The 26562-nt window shown below is 34.2% G+C and overlaps 1 protein-coding gene across 1 annotated transcript; it reads left to right on the forward strand.

Annotated features, from left to right (window-relative positions):
* The first annotated feature begins 2748 nt into the window (after positions 1-2748).
* Positions 2749-24621, forward strand: klhdc4 (kelch domain containing 4). Its single transcript, XM_056452158.1, has 12 exons — positions 2749-2949; positions 3048-3139; positions 3204-3282; positions 4936-5034; positions 5218-5354; positions 8347-8439; positions 9216-9378; positions 11563-11641; positions 13486-13694; positions 15001-15406; positions 17071-17193; positions 24266-24621. The coding sequence occupies exons 1-12, from the start codon at positions 2851-2853 to the stop codon at positions 24436-24438; spliced, it is 1752 nt and encodes a 583-aa protein (XP_056308133.1). The 5' UTR covers positions 2749-2850; the 3' UTR covers positions 24439-24621.
* The last annotated feature ends 1941 nt before the right edge of the window (positions 24622-26562 follow it).

Here is a 26562-nt window from a genome sequence, read left to right on the forward strand (position 1 = left end):
GTACAGTCACATATACACTGTAAAACAGCTATTGGTTGACTTTACTATAAAAAAGTTAATCTTTAAAAATGATTAGTTACTTAAAAACAAATTGAGCTAACCAGTTGTCCTAAAATAATTTATACATTTGAAAAAAATTACGTTAATTCAGCTTACAACAGGTTACAATAGGTTTACTCGCTTTTTTAACTAATCACTTTTTACAGTGTAGGTACATGTTTTTATTACAGTTTATCTATTGACAAGTACATACAGTAGTATGTTCAATAGTACTATAGTATCTAAAAAACGTATAGCAGCATGAAAACATAAATGATAGCACTGATTTTCCTTTGGCTTAGTCCATTTATAAGTTGGCGGTTCATTCCGCTGTGGCGATCCCAGATTAATAAAGGGACTAAGCCGAAAAGAAAATGAATGAATGAACAACATCTGAACAGTGTCTTTAGGTGCTATAAATCAGCATAAGCTGAATAATTGGTCCATTGAATTATTATAAAATATTCTAATTATTAAGCAGCTCATCGTCAAAAATTCCTTACACTTTAAAATTAGTTAAGATTTTTTTGTGTTTTTTCGCTCACTGCACAAAATGGAGGGTTGCATACAATTCCTTCATGTTGTCCCAACACAAATCGATTAACTTAACTTGTTTTATTTTTTCAAATGAGTTGTCCTCAGAAAAACTCAGGATTTGTGTTGATTCAGCTATTTTTAAGTAGTTTGAACAATCAGCAAAAATCTAACTGGACAGTTCCACACAATTCCTTCATGTTGTCCCAACTTAAATCGATTAAGTTAACTTAATAGTTTTTACAAATATGAGTGGATTGAACATAAAACAATTAAGTTGTCCAAAAAATATCTCAAGAATGTGTTTTAGCTCATTTCAAATAAATAGTTTGAACAAACAGCAAAAATCATATTTTGAGCATATACACCACCTGACAAAAGTCTTGTCATGGATCCCAGTTGAAAGACCAACAAATAATAACTTGACTTCTGGTTGATCATTTAGAAAATGGCAGAAGGTCGATTTTTCTGATGAATCATCTGTTGAACTGCATCCCAATCATCACGAATACTGCACAAGACCTACTGGAACCTGCATGCACCCAACATTCTCACAGAAATCAGTCAAGTTTGGTGAAGGAAAAATCATGGTTGGGGGGTTACATTTAGTATGGAGGTGTGAAACAGATCTGCAGAGTGGATGGCAACATCAACAGCCTGAGGTATCAAGACATTTGTGCTGCCCATTACATTACAAACCACAGGAGAGGGTGAATTCTTCAGCAGGATAGCACTCCTCCTCATACTTCAGCCTCCACATCAAAGCTCCTGAAAGCAAAGAAGGTCAAGGTGCTCCAGGATTGGCCAGCCCAGTCACGAACATTATTGAGCATGTCTGGGGTAAGATAAAGGAGGAGGCATTAAAGATGAATCCAAAGTATCTTGATGGACTCTGCAAGAATGCTTTCTTTGCATTCCAGATGACTTTATTAATAAGTGATTTGAGTCATTGCAGAGCTGTATGGACGCAGTCGTCCAAACTCATGGGAGTCAGACACAATATTAATTCTTTTTCCACTGCACCATGACTTTATATTCTATCCTGTACATTATTTCTGTTAAGTGACAAGACTTTTGTCTAAGCAAAATCAGACCTTACTGTCCGAATTAAATAATTAAAAATCAAGGCATGATCATATTTTATTTTGGTCAAATAAGCGTAATCTAGAGGACTTTGCCTTTTATATAAGCCACTTCTGACACCAAATTTTGTCAGGTGTATTTCCAGCCAACTTACTTCACTAACAACTAACAGAATCAGTGACATAGCAAAATGTTTTAGTTGTCTTTAATAACTTATAATGGCTGAAAAATAAATAAATACCCAATGACATTTCCACAGTTTCTCTCGCTATCTTTCTCTCTCTCACACACAGATGCACACACTGTGACGAGTATTAATAAGAACACTGATTACGCGATATCGCCTCTGCAGAGGATATTTCTCAAAGATTCAGATCTCTTTAATTTCCTCTGGTCTCCTGAACCATAGTGTGATATTTGAACATGCTACATCATGGCTTTGTTTGTTAGGTCAGTGCATTATAATGACTGTAGATAACATATTCAGTATTATTTTGAATCCAGCTAATGCCACTGATTAAGAGGATTGGTGTCCGAGCATGTGGGTCACAGAAATACCATGGTAAATGAATGTATACCTTATCCGTTCACTCTGCTAACACATTCCACATTGTTGAGGGGAATGTAGAGGCTTCATATTCATACAGGATGTAGAGTGTGTGCGAATTACTTTCCTGAGGTGGTCGGTCTGACGTTCTGGTAGATTTTATAGTTAAAATGTAAATATTGTAATGTTTATTTAAATTTGTGCTATTTTAAAGATAAAGTTAGCTATGGTACTGCTATACAATACCTTATTTTTAAACTAAAAATAAATATATGTAGAAATTTGACTGAATTAAAGCCTTCAAAGAGCGAGGAAGAAGATGATTCTAATTCAAATCCCTGGTGTTTTGTGTAGTTTATTCCAAATAATGTAATATTTAAAGCTATTCTGTAGCCATTTCTTTCTCTATACGTGTTTAGTTTTCTAGAAATCGTCGTATTTGGGAAGTTTTGCTAGTGTAAACGAATCCACCGCAGCTCATCCAGACCAGCAAGTGGCGCTGAAGTGCATGCGTGGTCAAATGAATCCGCAGAGTAGCGTGTTGTTGGCGGAAGTGTTTGATAGGTTTTTCTTGTAGTTCATTTAAATCGCCATGTGGGTGTAATTGTCACGCTTTTGCTCGAACTGTGCTGTTCAAAACCATCAAAATGGGTAAAAAGGGTAAAAAAGAAAAGAAAGTGAAAGGAGCGGAGAAAACCGCCGCCAAAATGGAAAAGAAAGTGTCCAAAAGGTCGAAAAGAGAAGAGGTAAGGGACTCTATAGCTTAAGATAGCAACACAAATACTCGAAACCTGGCATAAATGTCAGAAAATGCTATTTATATAAATGCATATTTTTGAAACAGGAGGATTTGGAGGCTTTAATCGCCGAATTTCAGTCTCTGGACGCGAAAAAGACGCAAGTGGTGGAGACTGCGTGCGCGCCTCCGTCTCCCAGGTGGGTTTTGTGTACAGGTGTGTCACGTGACGTGACTGTGATTGACAACTCATTTAATTTGCAGGTTGAATGCCTCACTGTGCGCCCATCCTGAAAAAGACGAGCTCATTTTATTTGGAGGGGAATTTTTCAATGGAAAGAAAGTGAGTAATAAAGCTATGCCAGTTGGTAAACCTTTAGTTGTGTTTTACACCTACATATTTGTGAATATGAGATGGTCATAGAGCTGTCATATTCCAGAAACACTTGAAAGATGATATGGTAGTACAAGATGTAATGACCAGTTTTAACCAACTGGAAATTAGCTAGTGAATTTAAAGGTATAATTCATTCAAAAATGAAATGTTATTTACCATTTACTCACCTTGGTTCCTTGGTACCTTTGAATTTCTTTTTTTCTTTGTTGAACACGAAATAAGATATTTTGAAGAATGTTGCAAACTGTAAATCTCACACACTCAGTATGAACAAAATACTATTGAAGTCAATGGCTACCAGTTTTCCGTCATTTAAAAAAAATGTTTTCTTTTAAACGCTAAATTGACACTAGGACGCAAGGACAGTCCATGATATGGTTTATAGAAAAGCAGAATGGCAGTTGGCATTTCTGTGTGGAGTTTGCATGTTCTCCCAGTGTTAGGGTGTGTTTTCTCCAGGTGCTCCGGTTTCCCCCACAGTCCAAAGACATGCGGTGTAGGTGAAGTGGATAAACTAAATTGGCCATACTATATGAGTGCATGTGTGAATGTGAGAGTGTATGGGTGTTTCCCAGTACTGGGTTGCGGCTGGAAGGGCATCCGATGCGTAAAACATATGCTGGAATAGTTCGACGGTTCATTTTGCTGTTCGACAACAGATAAATAAGGGACTAATCTGAAGAAAAACGAACAAATCCTCATTTGTGTCTTTTTCTTTTATTAAAATTTATTTTTTGTTATTTCTCTGTTTGTTAATCTGGATAAAAAGTTGTACCAACTAGAAAAATTAAGTTGCAATGTCTAGAAAATTAAGTTTCAGTAACTAGAAAAAGTAATCTGCAGTATCTAGAAAATCAAGTTGTGTTATCTAGAAAATCAAGTTGCTGTATCCAGAAAAATTAAGTGGTGGCATCTAGAAAATCATGATGCGGTATCTAGAAAAATTAAGTTGCGGTGTCTAGAAAAAAATATGTTGCGGTATTTAGAAAAATTAAGTTGCAGTATCTGGGAAAATTAAGTTGCGGTATCTAGAAAATTAGGTTGCGGTATTTAGAAAATCAAGTTGCAGTATCTAGAAAAATTAAGCTGCAGTATCTAGAAAAGTTAGGTTGCGGTATCTGGAAAATTAAGTTGCAGCATCTGGAAAATTAAGTTGCAGTATCTAGAGAAATTAAGTTGCAGCATCTAGAAAAGTTAAGTTGCGGTATCTGGAAAATTAAGTTGCAGTATCTAGAGGAATTAAGTTGCTGTATCTGGAAAATTTAAGTTAAAAATTAAGAAATGTTAATTTGAACTACCTAGACAAGTAATTGTTCACCATAAGCTCATATGTTAATGCATTAACTAACCCATTAGTATACATCTAGTTAACGCTGACAGAGATTAAGTAATGCTTAATAGATGTATTGTTCATAGTTAATTTGTGTTACCTAATGTATATTACCTAATATTAACCAACACAACCTCATTGTGAAGTCTTAACAAATGCATATTAATTGTGTTGTTACTGTACAAAAGAGGCATAAATATATACACAAGTTACAAGCTTCCCAAAAAGCATTGGCTTGATTTTCCTCAAATGTTTAACATTTTTTCCAGACGTTTTTGTACAATGAATTATACTTCTGCAATATAAAGAAAAACAGCTGGGTAAAAGCAGATGTCCCGAATCCTCCTCCACGTCGCTGTGCTCAACAGGTACTCTTTTAAATATTTAAATGCAGAACACATGAAGAAAAAAACATGATATCACTGATTTATATTCAGCTAATGCAGTATATGTAATTCCACTTTTGACCACTAGGGGTCAGGCTGTGTTTACATAAGAAGTCACTCGTCCCTATTTACATTTTTTGCTGCTGTTTCTCCATCTCCCTGCAGGCAGTGGTGGTTCCCCAGGGTGGGGGACAGATGTGGGTGTTTGGGGGTGAGTTTGCGTCCCCTGATGGAGAGCAGTTTTATCACTATAAAGATCTGTGGGTGCTTCACCTGGGGACACGCACATGGGAGCAAATCAAGTGAGTGTTTTGGTTTTCACAACTCGCTGTGAGCTTTGCAATACTTGAGCAATGTATTATAAAGTCAGTGAGAGCTAATAAAGTATTTATCAACAAATATATGTAGAGGGAAAAATTACAAATTAAAACTACTATTTAAACATAGGAAACAAGGACAAAAATAGAATAAGTCATTCAGAAATATATTGTAAGACACAATATAAGTTAGGGATGGCCTGATTAGGTTTTTTTGCCATCGAGTCCGAGTCATTAGATTTTGAGCATCTACCAATACCGAAACACGATCCGATACTTCTATAATACATAAAAAAAATGAAAGAAGAGCGAAGAAACAGATCCAGGATTTTCTTTATTGTTTATTTAATTCACCTTATTTTAACATTTAAAAACTCTTTTAACAAACAGAGCACTTCTGTGAGGTAGCTTGAACAATCAAGTAATAAATAACATCAATTCTTCACTTTTGGATTTTAGTGCAACAGTAAATATAAAAAAATCTAATATAAAACAAAGAGCACCTCAACTTAAAATACCCGGCAGGCAAGCTCAAGTTTACACATCTCACAGTTTGCTATGGCAATGTTGTCGTCATCAACTTTATACCTCCAGACTGCAGACATACTCGCGTTTCCACTTCAAGCGTCTCTGCAACAATGTGATGTCATGCCGCACATACATACATGCATACATACATATGTATGATCAGGAGGTAATGTCTGATTCCGATCGAGTCTGAAACTGCATGATCGGGCCAGAATTCCAATCACATGATCAGACGTGGACATCCCTAATATAAGTATTAACAAAATGTTTACTAATGATATAAATGTGTCATATAAAAATTTCACTACACTTTAACAAATATTTTATGCATATCCTTAATATATCAGGAAAGGCAATAAAGTATATAAATAAACAAAAAAAAGCACAAATGAATTGTGTTTAAATTTGTGTTTGTTGATGTTTTAATTATGATAATCTGAATAATGAAGTTTTTGTTAATAATCTATTTATTTTGTTGATTAAGTGTCATTTTCATATGTGTAAATTTCCCAACAACACAAAACTGTTTTACTTTGTTTTATAAGGAGCTGAAAAAGTACTTTTGTATTATTCAACACAGTACTAATTAAAACTCTCCATTTGTGTTATATTTTCAAAATGTTGGATTAATGTAAAGGTCCTGCTTGTTCGTAATTGTAAGAATTGTATTTAATTAATATTTTTTTTTTTATTTGTATTTTTTTTGTACTGTTATTATTATTCTTCCTCTACAGGGTTCATACGGTCATGGAAAACCTGGAAAAAGTCATGGAATTATGACATGGCATTTTCCAGGCCTTAAAAAGTTTTGGAAAAACTAGGGGAGTGAATCTCGAATAATATATAACAAATAAATTACAAGCATAGATAAAATATAGTAAAGATAAAAGTGAAGTATAGTTTTCAGGTATTCACAATTCAGGTACAGATACTGATTAATCAACACTGCAAAGTCTTCATTGTATATTATTTAATCTTTATTAAAGTTACAGAAAATTTCTTGTGGTCGGATTTTTTGTTTTAAAAGTTGAAATATTAAAATATTCACACAGTCACAGGCGTTAAAGGGACAGTTTACTCAAAGATTAAAATGTACTCACTATTTACTCACACCTGACTTGTTTCAATACCATAGGAGTTATTAAATTGTATTCTTTTTGTGTTCATTAAAAAAAAACTCCAAATTTTTGAAACAAGTAAAGGGTATAATGAAAATGGTAAGTAATTTTTGGGTGAACTGTCTCTTTAAAAATGCATGCATATGATAAACTTTTACTCCATTATGATTAAACTCTATATTAAACTATAATCCCAACATTGCATATCCTGCGATGTGACTATTGCGGATGCACACATAGTGATATCGATGCTGAAGTGATATATTGTGCAGCTCTAACTTGAATATAGGTGAGTTTTCTTTACTTATTTTCTGTCCTTGGCCAAAAACTTGCTCTCACATTGTTAGTGCTGTGTAAGCATTATCAACATCCATTTTATATAGATATAAAAACAAATTAAAGCAAAATGGATTGTTGCTTGTTCTATGATATGCTGTAATAAATTTGAACGTCATTGTTTTTCTTATTATTTATCATGTATATGAAGACATTACTGTACATGAAATATTATGTCATGAAAATGTACTTGAAAGTTCTGGAAAAGTCATGGAATTTTAGTAGTAAACATGTGTATGAACTGCCTCTATCACCCTGCTTCTATCACCCTGGTATTATATTGTTCTGTTGTCATTTATCTGTTGTCATTTATCTGTTGTTTAAAGCATATTAAATTAAATTAAATAAAATTCAATTAAATTAACTTAATAATAAATAAATAAGTAAAATAAATAAAAATGTCCATCAGAAATATGGTATAATGCTCTACCTATGACCCTAAATATACAAATTGTTTACTAATGATATAAATGTTTTATTCCATAAAAAAGATCCTTCATTTAACAGAAAAAGGAATAAAAATATATAAATATGAAACAAATAAAAAACGTTTACTGTAAACATCATGCCTAAACCATTTTATTTAAAGTGAAAGTGAAACTGAAACCACTATTGTATGAAAAGTACCACCAAAATTCCTTTTGATTTAACATGAGTTCAATAATTTTGCTAGCTCATTGCTAATTGTTAGTTAATAAAGAAAGAAGGACATAAATAAAACCGTAGTATATTACCGCTGCAATCTAATTAGTACATCAGGACATTAGTAGAAGTACCAAGATAAAAATGGAAAATACCAAAATAAACACTGAGAAGCACACAAGCCACTGATCAACACTCTGTTCCTTGAGCCGGAAGTCCAATTGTATTTGCTCTTCATGAAAGCTCAGCAGGGATTTTAGGATGCGGTTTTGTCACCGTGCTGTGACTAGAGGTCAAAGAACACTAAACCAACAGGATTGACTTCTGACTTGGTGTCCTCTTTGTCCTTTCAGAGCTCCTGGTGCTCCGTCTGGCAGGAGTGGACATCGTATGGTCCTCAGCAAACGGCAGCTGCTTGTGTTCGGAGGCTTCCACGAGAGCACAAGGTGACGACCGAACCCCTCTTTATTAAAATCTGAAATTATTAATATCTGAAATTAATATCTAATATCTGAATATTTATTAATATCTGAAAAGACGTGACTTTGTTTTACCCTCGAGTGCGGGCAAGATGACCACCCTGATGTTTTAGAAAATATGCATTTGAGTAATAATAGAATGTTAATTAGAATGTTGGATTTTGAATGTATTATTTACCCAATTGTAAGTATTTTTAAATAAAATATCACATATTTAAGAGTAGTTTTATATATACAGTTGTTGTAAAAATTATTATTTTTTTTTCTTTTTAAAATATTTCCCAAATGATGTTTAACAGCAAGGAATTTTATTACAGTATTTCCTATAATATTTTTTCTTCTGGAGAAAGTCTTATTTCTTTTATTTTGGCTAGCATAAAAGCAGTTTTTAATTTTTTTAAAAACCACTTTAAGGTCAAAATTATTAGCCCCCTTGAGCAATATTTGTTCAACTGTCTAAAGAACAAACCTTCGTTATACAATGATTTGCCTAATTAACCTAGTTAAGCCCTTAAATTGCAGATGAATACTAGTATCTTGTAAACCATCTACTAAAATATTATGTACTGTCATCATGGCAAAGATTAGTTATTAAAAATATGATGTTTAGAAATGTGTTGAGAAATATTTCCATTAAACAGAAATTGGGGAAAATGTATATATTTTATACATTTTAAATGAATATTATTTAAAATCTGTATTTCAAAACTAAATTTCTTGATGTCATGTGTATGTTACTGCAGGGATTACATCTATTACAATGATGTTCACGCGTTTAACCTGGACACGTTCACATGGAGTCGTCTCCAGCCTACAGGAACTGGCCCTTGTCCACGATCAGCCTGTCAAATGACCCCCACTCCTGACGGCAATGGTGTCATTATCTACGGTGGATACTCTAAAGCTGTATGTCTTCTGATTATTACTGTCATTCTTTTTTTTGAAGGTCTTTAAAGGTCCTTATTCACATTTCCTCAACCTAAAATCAGAGCAGAAATTAAATTATAGATAATAGAGAAAAATCCTTTTTATAAACTCATGGAATGAAATGTTGCATAGTCTGCAAAAAAAATAAAAAATAAAAATAAAATAAATAAATAATTCTCAGGATTTTTGTTTTTGATTACATGTTTCTAATCATTCTTAGAATAAAATATTTGCTGTACCTAATATGCTAGAATAACAAATTCGTTTATTAATTAATTAATTAATTTATTTATTCATTATTATTTTTTAATTTATACATTATTATACAATTATAAAGTATTATATTGAGTTTATGCTTAAAACAAGAATTGTATTATTAAGATTTTGATTGTATTTATTTAATTTATTCTTTATTATTTATTTATTTATTTATTTATTTATTTTTACTTGCATGCATTCATTTTTGTATTATAAATGTTATATTTTATATTTTAAATATTTATTTTAAAATTAATATTAAAAATACTACTAATAATTTAAAGTTATTTTATAAAGGATTCAGAGATTTGTTTCTTTTTATTTTAAGAAAATCATCATCATGTAGTGCAAGTATGCATTAAATTGTTTAAAAATTGCAGTAGTTTGTAAACTTTCTCTTCTAAGAATGCTAAAAACCTATAGTTTTATACACTGTAGTTATAGTTGTCTATCTATCTATTCATCATTTTATCTTTTGTACAATTGTTCATTTATTCTCAATATCATTCTATCGATCTGTCGTTCTATTTATCAAGCAGCATGTCTGTCTCTCTATCCATTGATCTGTCTATCGTTCTATCTATTTCTTTACTATTCTATCTGTCATTCTATCTATTTCTCTCATTCTATCTGTCGTATCTATCTTTAAGAAAATATTTTTTTTATATATTAAAATAGAAATCTTTTATTTTTACTTTTAATTATAACATGTTGTTTTTACTGTACTCTAAAAAAATGCAAGGTTCCACACAATTCATTCATGTTGTCCCAACACAAATAAAAAAATAGATTAAGTTAACTTAACAAATTTAAATGGATTGAACATAAAACAATTAAGTTATCCCAAAAATACCTAACAATTGTGTTGTTTCACCTCATTTTAAATAAGTACTTTGAACAAGCAGGTACATTTATTTTTATATCCCTTTACTGTCTCCTTGATCAAATAAATACAAATAAAATACAACTGATAACAATCTTTTTTTTGTTAGTTAATGTAAGTCCTTATGTCTATGACATTTTAATCACAGTACTGTATAAATCAGATATGCCCAAAGTAGGGCCTGCAGGCAAAAGTTGGCCCATTTTAACCTTTGATTTGGCCCACCATCCCATCTGAGAGGAGAAGTGAGTAGGATGGAGAGGATTGGGGCGAAGGCATTTAACATCGTCAATTCTAATTTGACGTAACCTTTTTTGTATGTTTTATTGCTGAGCTACTAAAAAAGGAAAGTGAAAGTAAATGTTTTGATGAAATGTTATAAATAAATCTGATTTATTTAAATGTAAATTATGTCACACGACAGATAGAGGACAATGCAGAAGACATCTGCGAGCAAATCAAGGAATAAACTAGTGTAATTCTGTTATAAATTATATTGTTTTCTTTTTACTGTAATAAATTCATTATTAAATGTAAAAAGCTTTGTATTAGTTAATATAAAGCAGTGTTTTCTAGTCATTTCTAAACATAGGTAAATACCCATGGCAACTATATTTACCTTCGGCCCACTAGCCTCAATTTTGGCCCTTCATCAGAAAACGTTTGGGCACCCCTGGTTTAAATACTGCTTTACAAAGTTATCAGTTTTACACCCTTAACTTTTTGTTCCATAATTATGTAACAAAATCTCAACAACTGAATTGAAGATTAACTTAGGAAATGGCGATATCAAACCTCTTCCCTCCACATATAACCAATGAGGTTAAACTGTAAACGATGCAATGGCAATATGTTTGTGCTGTGTTTATCCTGTTTCATTTAGCTTCATTCTGTGTGAGCATGTTGATGGTAAACTGCTCCACGCACCGAGCAAGATATTGTGTCATTTCCAGGAGCTCGTCCTTGAGTAAACCCACGAGAGTAAACAGACGTAGGTGGTAATGGCCGCCTTTCTCTTGCAGAGAGCGAAGAAGGATGTGGATAAAGGAACCATCCATTCTGACATGTTCCTGCTGAGGAGGGAGGGCAAAGAGGAGCAAGGTGCCATCATTAGAGCCTCTGCCGAGCGCTTGTTTAACATCAGCTGCTTTTCTGTCCACTTCTCATTCTTGCTTTTAAAACTCTACTCTATTTCATCCCTTGTCTGAAAACATTAGCTTATTATTTATTTAGATTTCTTAGAGGATGTTACCACCAGGTCAGGTTTTCTCTGATTGGATGACTATCTAGATTTGTGAAAGCAGTTATATCTGGCCACATAAATGCATCTCCATTAAATGAATGTGACTCTGATCTCTCTGATCAAATTTATCATTGAGTTACTTAGTTTTTGTCTCGTTTCTAGTCCAAATATTAAAAAATTCTTAAACCAATAAGCATTTTCAGAAATATTTGACAAAATTAAGTGAGTTTTGCCTCTTTTTCCCCTTTAAAACAAGCAAAATAATCTGCCAATAAAATACTAAAAATAAATAAATAAATAAAATAGTCTTATCTCAAAATGAAAAACAAGATTATTTTGCTTACCTCATTGGCAGATTATTTTGCTTGTTTTAAGGAAAAGCTCCCTTAATTTTGTCAAAATAAGACAAAATGTTTTACTTGTCTAGAAAATGCTTCTTTATTCAAGATTTTTTAGATAATTGGACTAGAAACAAGACAAAAAACTAAGTTAGAAAAGCATTTTTTGTGGTGTAAGCTGTAGATCTTATTTGACATATAATTGTTTTTGAAACAGATACAGAGCATTTAGAAAGTTTTCATAGCGCTTCACTTTTTCCACATTTTTTATGTTACAGCCTTATTCCAAAATGGATTAAATTCATTTATTTCCTCAAAATTCTACACACAATACCCCATAATGACAATGTGAAAAAATATTTTTTTTGAAATTGTTGCAAATTTATATAAACCCCATCCCTGAAAAATCACATGTACAGAAGTATTCACAGCCTTTGCCGAGAAGCTCTAAATTGAGCTCAGGTACATTCTGTTTCCACTGATCAATCTCGAGATGTTTCAGCAGCTTAATCGGAGTTCACCAATTAATTTGAAAAGGCATACACCTGTCTGTATAAGGTCTCAGGGTTGACAGTGCATGTCAAAGCACAAACCAAGCATGAAGCCAAAGGAATTGTCTGTAGACCTCCAAGAAAGGATTGTCTTGAGGCACAAGGCTGGGAAAGGTTACAGAAAAGTTTCTGCTGCTCTGAAAGTTCCAATGAGCACAGTGGCCTCCATTATCCTTAAGTGGAAGATGTTTGAAACCACCTGGATTCTTCCTAGAGAGTTTTTTTTTTAGGTTTTTTATTTTAAATAAATTTGATAATAGTCCATTTTGTAATAAGGCTGTAACATAAAAAATGTGGAAAAGGTGAAGCTCTATGAATTCTTTCCAGATGCACTGTAGAACGAAACAAACATCTCAATACAATTTTTTTTTTCTTGGCAGATCACATACTTGCTTCCTGTATCCTGACCTATAGCTGGTTGAAAGCTTACGAATACAGTTCCAGTTATTCACATTCTCTCTCCACGTTATTATATTTCTCATTTCAAAATCAGCATATTTAACCAAAGAAATTAAGGAGAAAGAATACAAACCCATTTTCTAAAGTCACAATGTTATGCCGGTGGAATGGTTCTTCAGTTCAGTTCTTCAGTTTCACTTCATGTACTACAACATTTAGCTGCTTGCAATTGTTTCTGTGCCTAGTCAGCATTCTTTGCAGCACAATTGGCTGATGCTGATTAATAAAACCAAAATGCCAAAAAATATGTAGCAAAATATTAAAAAATTAAATTAGTCAACCTTCATTTCTGCTTTGAAGATCTGCTTTCTGTCTGAAAGATATTCGCTCATTCGTTGTAACCCTGTCTTGCAGAGAAGTGGACGTGGACGCGAGTGAACCCTTCCGGAGTGAAGCCTCCTCCTCGGTCCGGCTTCTCTCTAGCGGTGGGCCCCGGGGGGCGAGCGCTGCTCTTCGGTGGTGTCTGTGATGAGGAGGACGAGGAGTCTCTGGAAGGAGACTTTTTTAACGACCTTTACTTTTATGACATCAACAAAAACCGCTGGTTTCCTGCTCAGCTTAAGGTTAGTCATGTTTTGTTTCAGTAAACCACTAGAATAAAACTCTAAAATCTATCTATCTATCTATCTATCTATCTATCTATCTATCTATCTATCTATCTATCTATCTATCTATCTATCTATCTATCTATCTATCTATCTATCTATCTATCTATCTATCTATCTATCTATCTATCTATCTATCTATCTATCTATATCAGTCGTTCTATCTATCAGTCTATCTATCGTTCCATCATTCTATCATTCCATCATTCTATTATTCTGTCTATCGTTCTATCATTCTACCCTTCAATGTCATCTACAGTATGTCATGTTTTGTTTCTGTAAACTGCTAGAATAAAACTGTCTGTCTGTCTGTCTGTCTGTCTGTCTATCGTTTTATCTATCTATCTATCTATCTATCTATCTATCTATCTATCTATCTATCTATCTATCTATCTATCTATCTATCTATCTATCTATCTATCTATCTATCTATCTATCTATCTGTCTGTCTGTCTGTCTGTCTGTCTGTCTGTCTGTCTGTCTGTCTGTCTGTCTGTCTGTCTGTCTGTCTATCTATCTCAGTCGTTCTATCTATCAGTCTATCTATCTCAGTCGTTCTATCTATCAGTCTATCTATCGTTCCATCATTCTATTATTCTGTCTATCGTTCTATCATTCTACCCTTCAATGTCATGTTTTGTTTCAGTAAACTGCTAGAATAAAACTGTCTGTCTGTCTGTCTATCGTTTTATCTATTGATCCATCCATCCATCCATCCATCCATCCATCCATCCATCTATTGTTCTATCATTATATCGTTCTATCTACCATTCTATCATTTATCTATTATTCTATCGTTCTATCTATTGTTCTATCTATCGTTCTATCTATTGTTCGATTAATGTTCTATCTACCATTCTATCATTTATCTATCATTCTATCATTCTATCGTTCTATCTATCGTTCATTCTATCATTCTGTCTATAATTCTATCAATCGTTCTGTCATTCTGTCAATTGTTCAGTGTATCGTTCTGTCATTTTATCATTCTGTCTGTCTGTCTGTCTGTCTGTCTGTCTGTCTGTCTGTCTGTCTATTCTAACTTTCATTCTCTATATAATTCTATCTATCTAGCATTCTGTCTATCTGTTGATTGTTCTAGCAATCTTTCATTTTGTATGTCTTGCTGCTGCTCTATTGCTCTATCATTTTATCGATCTACTTTAAATACTCTACTTATTGGTCAATTGTTATATATTTATGTTTATCAGTCTGTCATTTTGTAAATGCCGATCTCTGTACATTAACTTTTTTTGTTTGCCAGGGCAACAAGTCAGAAAAGAAAAAGAGGCGCCGTGGGAAGAAGACAGAGCAGATGAATGAAACTGAAGCGGAGAAAGAGGAGGCACAGGGTCCCACAGAGATTATTAAAGAGATCGTTGCTGAGGATGGAACGGTTATGACTATCAAGGAAGTGATTCCAGCCACTCAGGCAGAGGAGGACAGTGAGGATGAGGAGGATGAAGAGGTGGAGGAGGAGGCGGCTGCTGCAGCTCTCTCGGTGGAGCCCTGTCCTCGCTCCAACGCCATGGCAACGGTGAAGCATGGCAAGTTGTTCTTGTACGGGGGAATGTTTGAGGTGGGAGATCGACAGTTCACACTCAGCGACCTCTACAGCCTAGACCTGCACAAGATGGAGCAGTGGGACGTCCTAGTGGAGATGGACCCCAGTAAGTGGAGGAAAAAAGAAATGGTTGCCTGTGTGTTGTTACATCTAAATTTTTCCCGCTGTTTTATCTGTCTGTTCTTTTATCTATTGTTTGGACCAACTGTGGTTCTAACATTTTTTTCTGTAATTCTTTCTATCCATCATTCTCTCTATTTCCATCATTTGGTCTATCTATCCATCATTCAGTCTATCTATCCATCATTCAGTCTATCTATCCATCATTCTATCTATCTCCAGCATTCTATCTATCTCCAGCATTTGGTCTAACTATCTCCATCATTCGGTCTATCTATCCATCATTCTGTCTATCTATAGTTCTATTGGTCCATCCATCCACCAATCGTTATATTCATCCATCCATCATTATATCTGTCCGTCCATTCATCAATCCATCATTATCTCCATCCATCCATCGTTATATCCATCTGTCCATCCATCGTTAAATCTATTCATCCATTATGTCTATCATCCATCGTTTTATCCATCCATCATTGTTATATCTATCATCCATCCATCGTTATATCTATCCATCCTTCATCCATCTATTCATTGTTTTATCCATCCATCCATTCATTGATATATTCATTCATCCATCGTTATATCCATCCATCCATCCATCATCCATCCACCTGTCTATTTATTGTTCTGTCTATTGTTCTATTGTTCCATCCATCCATTCATCCTTATATCTATCCATTCATCCATCCATCATTATATCCATCCATCCTTATATCCATTTATCATCCATCCATGCATCCATCGTAAATCCATACTTAGTAAAATTTATCATCCATCCATCATTATATGTATGCATCCATCCATCTATTCATTGTTATATACATCCATCCATTCATTGATATATTCATTCATCCATCGTTATATCCATCCATCCATCATCCATCCACCTGTCTATTTATTGTTCTGTCTATCCATCCATCCATCCATCCATTCATCCTTATATCTATCCATCCATCATTATATCTATCATCCAATGTTATATCCATCCATCCTTATATCCATTTATCATCCATCCATGCATCCATCGTACATCCATACATAGTAAAATTTACCATTCATCCATCGTTATATCTATGCATCCATCCATCTATTTATTGTTATATCCATCCATTCATCCATTCATTGATATATTCATTCATCCATCGTTATATCCATCCATCCATCCATTCACCTGTCTATTTATTGTTCTGTGTATCATTGTATTGTTCCATCCATCCATTCATCCTTATATCTATCCATCATTATATTTATCCATCCAATGTTATATCCATCCATCCTTATATGCATTTATCATCCATCCATGCATCCATCGTACATCCATACATAGTAAAATTTATCCATTCATACATTGTTATATCCATCCATCCATACTGTACATACATTGTTATATCTAATGTTCTATCATTCTAGATACTGTATGTCTATAACTCTGTATATGTATTGTTTTACCTTTCTATATCTAGTCTGTTATCCATCTGTCCATCGAACTGTATAGATAAAAAAAATGTAACTTTTTTGTTTTTACTGAGAATGAAAAAAATCTTTCCAACTGCTTTAACATCACATTTGAATGTTCTGTAGCAAGAAGTATAAGATGCCAAAAGTGTTTTGTTCTCACCAAACTGAAGCACTGAATTCTTATTTCAGAGACTCAGGAGTGGCTGGAAGAATCCGAATCAGATGATGAAAAAGAAGAAGAGGGCGCAAAGGGTGGTGATGATGAGGAAGATGATGAAGACGAGGAGGAATCTGATGAAGAGAGTGAAGAAGGCATGTATTTCACCACCAAAATCCGACATTACAATATTAAGTTTTTCTGCTATTGATTGAGATATAAATACAATTTCCCCAAATGACTTGAATAGAGCTATTTGCAAAGAACAACTGTGAGTGCATCTGCAAAAAATATAATGATAAAGTCACAATGCATTTATATTCTCTGTAGAGTCTTAATTGTATTCGTGCATTCACTTATTGTAATATTCATCCATCCAGCAATTCATCATTATATCCATCCATCCATCATCCATCCATTCACCATTATATCCATCCCTCCATTCACTATTATATCCATCCATACATCGTTATATCTATCCATGCATTGTTTTATCCATCTATTGGTATATACATCCATCCATCGTTATACACATCCATCATTTTATCCATCCATTCATCCATCCATTGTTATATCCATCCATCCATCTTTATATCCATCCATCCATGCATCATTTTAACCGTCCATCTTTATATCCCATCCATCGTTATATCCATCCATCTATCATTTTATTCATCCATCCATCAATTATTATATCCATCCATCCATCTATCTATCATTTTATGCATTCATTTATCTTTGTCCATCATTTTATCTGTCCATCCATCGTTATATCTATCCATCCACCCATCCATCATTATATCCATCCATCCATCCATACATCCATACATACATCCAGGGTTATATCCATCCATTCATCCATCCATCCATCATTATATCCACACATCCATACATCCATTGTTATATCCATCCATCCACCCATCCATCTTATATATGAATGGGTTATACCTATTTATCCACCCATCTGTATATCCATCCATCCATCCATCATTATATCCATTCATCGTTTTATAATCCATTCATCCAACGTTATATGCATTCATCAATCTACCCATCGTTATATCCATCCACCCAACGTTATATCTATCCATCTATCTTTATATCTGTCAATCTATCATTTTATCCATCCATCCATCATTATATCCATTCATCGTTTTATCCATCCATCCAACCATCCATTCATCCATTCATCCATTCATCCATAAATTCATCCATCGTTATATCCATCCATTTATCCATCCATCTATCGTTATACCTATCCATCCATTTATCCATCCATCCATCGTTATACCTATCCATCCATTTATCCATCCATCCATCGTTATACCTATCCATCCATTTATCCATCCATCCATCGTTATACCTATCCATCCATTTATCCATCCATCCATCGTTATACCTATCCATCTATCCATCCATCCATCCATCGTTATATCCATTCATCATTATATTCATTCATCCATTGTTGTATGCATCGATCCATCGATCCACTCATCATTACATCCATCCATCCATTGTTATATGCATCCATCCATCCACCCATCATTACATCCATCCATCCATTGTTATATGCATCCATCCATCCACCCATCATTACATCAATTCATCGTTATACCCATCCACCCATCGCTATATCCATCCATCCATCCATCCATCCATCCATCCATCCATCCATCCATCCATCCATCCATCCATCCATCCATCCATCCATCCATCCATCCATCCATCCATCCATCCATCCATCCATCCATCCATCCATCCATCCATCCATCCATCCATCCATCCATCCATCCATCCATCCATCCATCCATCCATCCATCCATCCATCCATCCATCCATCCATCCATCCATCCATCCATCCATCCATCCATCCATCCATCCATCCATCCATCCATCCATCCATCCATCCATCCATCCATCCATCCATCCATCCATCCAAGAACACTGTATAGTCTCAATCACTTAATCGTAAAAATGGTTAGACTACCAACTAAGTTTCTTGTTAACTTACTTAAAATTCTTACACGGTCACAGCAGGTCTTCAAAACACATGCATATTATAAACCTTTAAACTGTTTAACTGTTCAATGACTCCACAAATCACACGTGTTCTGAACTGTGGTCTCAACAATACTCAACAATAGTCCTGACTCGACACATTGCAATTTCAATGCTGAATATATTTATACAGCCCTACCATCCACTTAAAAATAATATTTGTGACAGGCGAAAGTGTCAGATCAAAACTTCATGCCTATTTAAGCAATTCACAGTACATCCCTTAGGGCGGACACACATTTTTTTTTTCTTGAATGATCAAGGCCTGTGATTTGGGTCAGGTCCACGAGGTAGACATGAGCAGATGACAATATTGTTTATCTGCCAAGGCCCAGGTCAACATCCGCTGATCTTCTTTGACAACCAGAGCTGTGTGTTTCGCTTTGGGGTCCTTCTCGCTTAAATTCATTATTGTTAGATGCCTGTTTCGCTTGTCAGTTGTAATAACGTCACTGATTGTTAGCTTGTGGCTGCGGAGTGGTTGAATAGCATGCTAAACAAAGAGACTTCGTCACCTCATCACCCTCAACAGGAGTGTTTTGTGTTCAAAGCATCTCTGTTTTAGTACTTCAGGTGCCAAGGTTTTACAGGTGGCGTCGATTTTTAATTCAAAAGTGAAAATAATAGTTGAATTTATAAAAATTAGGCTGTTCAAAAGTTTAAATGCTCCAGAAGGAAAAAAAGATGTGTTAAAGAAACACTAGAAGTGCGCTAGAGTTAAAAGAGAGTAGAGTTTCCAGCCCCATCAACCTAGAAAATAGCAACTTTTTATTTTGCATCAGTCTTATTACACAATGTAACTTCAGAAGAGTCAAGCTTTTAATAGGAAAATGATTGAAACCTTTTTTTTTTTTTGAGCGAGATGCTAATGGTCTAATCTGATTCAAGTATTTATGCTAAGCTAAGCTAAAAGTGCTCCTGCCATATTTTTTTCTTCTATTTCAAAAATATTCATTTAAGAGCCAGATGTGTACAATTTTGAACAGAATGAACATTTGTACTGGGAAATAATAGTTGAATTTATAAAAAGGATAAGGTTTTTGGATATAGGCTCATTTTACAAGCCCCTTAAAGTTAATAGAGAGTAGAGATCCTAGCCATATCAACCTAGAAAGTAGCACCTTTTTCAACTTTTTCCATCAGCCACTTAGTATAATGGTTTAACTATAGAAGAGTCGAGCTTTAAATAGGAAAATTACCGAAACCTTTTAAAAAACTTTTAAGTGAGAGGCTAATGGTCTAATCTGATTCAATGATTTATGCTAAGCTAAAAGTGTTCCCACCAGATCAGCTGAATGGATTCATAAATGTATAAACTCATTTGTTTACCTCTAGAGGGATTTATAAAATGAGCCTATTTTCAAAAGTGTTCCTGAAAATTTTAAGCAGAATGAACATTTGTACTGGGAAAGAATTGGTGAATTTATGATAAATGGCGCCGTTCAAAAGTTTAATTGCGAGTCCAGAAGGAAAAAAAAATAGATGCATGAAAGCATCACTCAACAGGCTCATTTTACAAGTCCCCCAGAGTTAATAGAGTAGAGTTCTTAGCCATATCAACCTAGAAAATAGCTATTTTAATTTTTTCCTTCAGTCTCTTAGTACATGGTGTAACTTCAGAATAGTCAAGCTTTAAATAGAAAAAGTATTAAAACTTTTTAGAAATTTTCGAGTGAGATGCTAATGGTCTAATCTGATTCAATAATTTATGCTAAGCTAAAAGTGCGCCCGCCAGATCAATTTCAAAAGTTTGCCTTCAAGAGCCTGGAGTGAAAAATGTAAAAAAAAGTACATGTATAATATAATAGTTGAATTTTATAAAAATGGTGCTGTTCAAAAAGTTTATATGTTCCAGTAGAAAAAAGATGCATTAAGGGGTGTAAAATGTTGATCAGCATAAAGATTTGTCTAGTTATTTATTTATTTCTATGCGTTTTTACATTTATTAGGGTAAGACATTAGCTTGATAGTAGGGCTGCACGATTAATCGTATTACGATCACGATAATGATATTTGTGGCCCACGATCAATAATTAAATATCATCGTGATTTTACAGTATAAAGGCCAAGCTGTGATTTTAATGGGCTTTATGGATTGTACTGCATCATAAGCGCAAGGGTGACTGTCTAGATTGCAAGTGTTTTTTTTCTAGGAATGCAATGTTGATCAGGTAGCCTTTGCTCCTGTTCAGTCCAAATCTCCTAATGTAACACAATAAACCTCATTAACCACCTTAAAAGCCATCACAAAGTGGCTGTCATCAGTGGGTTAATGCACTCTGGAGAATTCTGCTTTGCATCTTTCTATGCATTACTAACATCACTAAACCAGATAACATTTTTTTTTTTTATAAATTAACCAAACATTCGTGAGATTCAGCAGGTTTTTTTTTGACGTGTTTGCCAGTCATGTAGACAGAAGACACTGCATAATATTGTTTTGATGTTAAAAAGTCATTGTGGCCCTGTTCACACGGGCCCAGGTTTGTTTTCATCAATCTGATGCAACTTTTATTATTTACAGCAGGGGTGTCCAAACTCGGTCCTGGAGGGCCGGTGTCCTGCAGATTTTAGCTCCAACTTGCCTCAACACACCTGCACGGATGTTTCTAGAAAGCCTAGTAAGTGCTTGATTAGCTAGCCCAGGTGTGTCTGATTGGGGTTGGAACTAAACTTTGCAGGACACCGGCCCTCCAGAACCAAGCTTGGACATGCCTGATTTACAGGAAATAAAAATGCAATTAACAGTTTCAGATCAATTAAACTCAATTTATAAAAAGGCTAGCCTATTATATGCATTAAATAATGAAATAGATAACTAATTTCCTTTATTTCCGATTAGACCAGGCACTTTGATCTGTTTCACAGTTTTAATATGTATATATGCTTTTTTAAAATAACATTCGTTTAACAAATATTTTAGCACATCGATAGTTATTAAATTACCTGTCTATTGATTACAACCTTTATGCAAAAGGATCAGGAATTGGTCTCGTGCGGGCAGGAAAAAAATGCAATCATTCGTCACATGTATCGCTCTCATGCCACGTTTTCGAGGATAAAATTGCATCTAAGTGCTGCTTTGAAGAGAATAAAAATATTAAAAACACAGTAAAGATTTTACTCATAAAAAAAACATTCATAAAGGTGTATCTTATGGGAAAAACACCAATTGACGGGCTCTGCTTTCAGTTTTAAAAGAATCAAGCAGATTTTAAAATCTAATTTGCTGAAGAGAAATGACAGGAAAAAAGATTAAACTTACCGGGACTGTTAAAAGAACATTCTACTTTAATCTTTCGACTCTGATACAAAAGCTAAGATTATGAATGACGGAGTGTAAAGCCGTCTCTCCTTCATGCTTCAGCAGCACGTCCCACTGTTTATGAATGGAGGCGGAAAGAATGCGCTGTTAAGTTTCAGCTCGATATATTTACATAAACACTAACATCGAACTGCTCATAACTAAAATGCACAACTCTTGTTGGTTGCACCTGCGGGATGCACAATGAAAGGATATACATACAAAGGAATAATCGTCATTATTAATCGTGATTAACATTTTGAGCAAAATAATCGTGATTAGCATTCTTTCTGTTATCGTGCAGCCCTACTTGAAAGGAAGTTGAAGAGAGAGAGAGACAGACAGACAGACAGACAGACAGACAGACAGACAGACAGACAGACAGACAGACAGACATGAATTGGGACTCAAACCCAGGACTCCTAATGCGCAATATTCCTAATCACCAAATGTTGACACCCTACCCACAAGGTTCTCAGCGCAAACCATTTTACTCGTTTTGCCTTAATATACTGTATAAACTTTGTACATTTCATCAATTTTTTATATAGTACTCTCTTAATAAAATGAGTTAAATTTACCCTGATCTTCATACTCAGGAATAATACACTTCAAGAATAAAAAAAAACTTGAAGGTTTGAGGAAAACATGCTGAATTGTTCTCCATATAGTTGATTTCTAAACAACCCCAACTGAGGAATAAAGGTTTTTTTCCTAAAAATATAAAAGTTGATATAGTTTTTGACCACAAAAGCTGGCATTAACTTATTAATGCAAATGTTTGTGGTTAAAAAGTATATGTATATTATTTGTTTCACTAAGAAAGACCCTTGTTTCTTGTCTAAAGCTGCATTAAATCAGCAGTTTGGAATTTCAAACCACTGAGCACCCTAGAAGATCCCGAAATAGAGATAAATCCTGTATATAAGACAGAAAGACAATAACATCTTGCATGACACGGCAGTGAGTAAATTATCAGGAAATTCGTATTATGAAACTGAACAAATTTATTTAAATGTATTGTTTTTTCCTTCTGCAGCATTTAGTGAGTGTTTGAACCTTCTATTATAGTAGCATACGAGTCCCTCAGTGTGAAAATGATTCAACAATTCTGAAAAACCAAAGGAATCTGTTGGACCTGAAGAGTTTTTCTGAAGAACAGCAGGAGGTTTAACTATTCACGACGAACAATGGCCTCATGAATAATTACCACAATAAAACACAGCTGCGGATCATTTAAGTAACAACATAAAATTAAGAATCAAGGGTATTTTCTGCTGTTAAACCCAAAAAAAGAGATTTTGAAGAATGCTGGTTTGCTGGGACCCTTCGACATTCATAGTAGGAAAAAATATTATAGAAAGTCTATGGGGTCAAGCATGCAGCATTTATCAAAATATCTTTATTGTGTGTTTAACAGAAGAAACTCGTGTGTGTGTGTGTGTGTGTGTGTGTGTGTGTGTGTGTGTGTGTGTGTGTGTGTGTGTGTGTGTGTGTGTGTGTGTGTGTGTGTGTGTGTGTGTGTGTGTGTGTGTGTGTGTGTATATATGTATATATGTATATATATGTATTTTTTTTTTTTTTTTCATTTTGGGGTGAACTATCCCTTTAATTGAACTATCATGTTGTCCTGGTAACTATATATAGACATTTATGTGAAATTTCATATTCAATATAGTTGTTAATAATAAAAAAAGCTTGTATTTTGAATGATTCCTCTTAATTTTGAAATAATTCACAATTTGTAGATTCTGGAGCTTTGGTCATTAACTGTACGTTGTGTTGGAGAAATAAAGTGTTTTCATGAACTTAAAAGAAGCAGAAGCTGTTGTGTTGTTGACATGTTCTCTGTTTGTCTCTGTCAGATGCGGACCATCCACCTGTAAAGGCCGGAGAAGCGCTCGCGGATTATCAGGCACGGACTGAGAAGTACTGGATGGGTTTGGCTCGAGCCAACATGGGTCCTGATGCCAAAGAGAAGAAAGTACAAAAGGTCGGCCACGCCATGGCCAAGGTGTTCTTTGAGGATCAGGAATGAGATTATGCATGTGTGAGGAGATAATTATAAGGTTTGTTTGTTTGTTTGTGAGAGAGAATCCTTATGTATTAGTAAGCTGCGTGGGTGCAAAAGTGAGCAAATGGATGTGTGTTGGAGTCATTATGAAAAGCTAAAACGCTTTTATCGATATAATGTTTAAACATGGCCTTACTCTTTTTCTTACTATTTTGTCCTTGTCTTTTTTAAATTAATAATTGTTGCTGGTTATTATTATGAAGACATTTATTGTTTATAAGCGCTGCTATAAATTACTTTGTTTAGTGGTATTTACAGCAGGGAAAATAAGTATTAAACATGTCACAATTTTTCTCAGAAAACATATTTCTTAAGGTGCAGTTGAATTTTCCCGGATGTTGGTAACAACCAAAGAAATACATCTATGCAAAGTAAACAAATCTAATTAATTTACAAATGAAGTTATGTGTAATAAAATGAAATGATGCTGGGAAAAAGTATTGGATATATATATATATGTTTTTTTTTTTTTTCATTTTGGGGTGAACTATCCCTTTAATTGAACTATCATGTTGTCCTGTTAACTATATATAGATATTTATGTAAAATTTCATATTCAATATAAAAAGGGAAAAAGTATTGGAACACATGAAGAAAGGAGGTGTAGAAAAGCAGTGAAATCCCAGACAGCAGCTGAAATCTCTCAGTAGTTATTCAGCAACTGATGATGAAGATGAAACCAGGGTGGACATTTCAGCAAGACAATAAACCAAAACACAGCCAAGGAAACTCTGAGAATACTTTCAGAGAAAGAAAAGTAGAATGGCCCAGCCAATCACCTGACATAAATCCAATATAAAATACAAATTAAAGATCAGATTTGATAGACGAGAAGCTTTTTATATAAAGTATTGAAGTATTTTAAACCTGTTTCAGTAGTTCAGTATCTTCTCCTTGTGTCATTTCATGGTTATTACACAACTCATTTTTCAGATGTTTTTGTTTTCTTTTATTTTTATGTTTGTATTGTTTGGGTTTTTACCAAAATCTGGTTAAATTTTATGTCAACAGCTCCTTTAGATATATTGTTACCAGAAAAAAACATGACGTGTTCAATACTTAATTTTCCTGCTGTATAATAATTTGTAATATTTGATAAAAATATTACCGCTACAGGGATGGTTCGCCTAGAAAATGACAATTCTGTCATCATTTACTTACCCTTCATTTGTAAAAAAACTATATCTTCAAAAGAAGATATTTCGAAAAATGCTGGGACCCACAGACTTCCATACTATTTTTTTCCTACTATTGAGATTAGTAGGTGCCAGCATACCTTAAAATATATTCCTTTGTGTTTCAAAGAAAGATGAAATTAATAAAGATATAAAAACACATGAGGGTGAGTAAATGATGAGGTAATTTTCATTTTTTGATGATCTATCTCTTTAAATGCCTCTGTAATTCAAGTTTTGGTAGCTTTTTTAAAAACAAAATATTATTGTATTGGTTTTGTTTTCCCTTTTAATTGGCTACGCTATAATCAAGTAAAAAAAACATTTAAAAGACTTTAATTTTAAAAAATGCTTAAAAAAAAGTAGTAAGTTGTCAGAAATAGCTGTTGTTTCATCACTGACCGCTTCATAAAATCTAACATTTAGTGTCATTTTAAGAGGGGAAGATATCAGAGCATGTTTTGTGAATTGAACAAAGTTTGAAGCTAAAGCGGATGGCAATCACAGTTTCTAAATGAACGCCGCTTCCCACATTGACCTATTTTTTTGTTGGCTGTGAAGAATGAGCGATGTAGAAAGAGAAGCTAATGAATAATAAATGGCGGATAGAGAAATGGATGAGGTTACGATTATGCAGCCAACTGTCTCCTCTCATATCCCCTCCTCCTCCTCCTCCTCCTCTTTCTCCATCTTTTTTAAAATTCTGGATTTCTTTTTTTAAAAAGACAGAGTTTATAAATAACTAAAAAGTCCGATTTGTGAAGCGCTGCTCTGACGTGCTGGAGCACATGAACCTGCTGTCGTCAGAGACACGTCAGAAGGGAGAAACGGGGACAGAAATGCTTGTTCTTTAAGATTTACTAAGATGTTTGTAGGCCACGTTACTTGATTAATTCCATTTATTTACCTAGTG

Source organism: Danio aesculapii, chromosome 25 (genome assembly GCF_903798145.1).
Source record: "Danio aesculapii chromosome 25, fDanAes4.1, whole genome shotgun sequence".
NCBI lineage: Eukaryota > Metazoa > Chordata > Actinopteri > Cypriniformes > Danionidae > Danio > Danio aesculapii.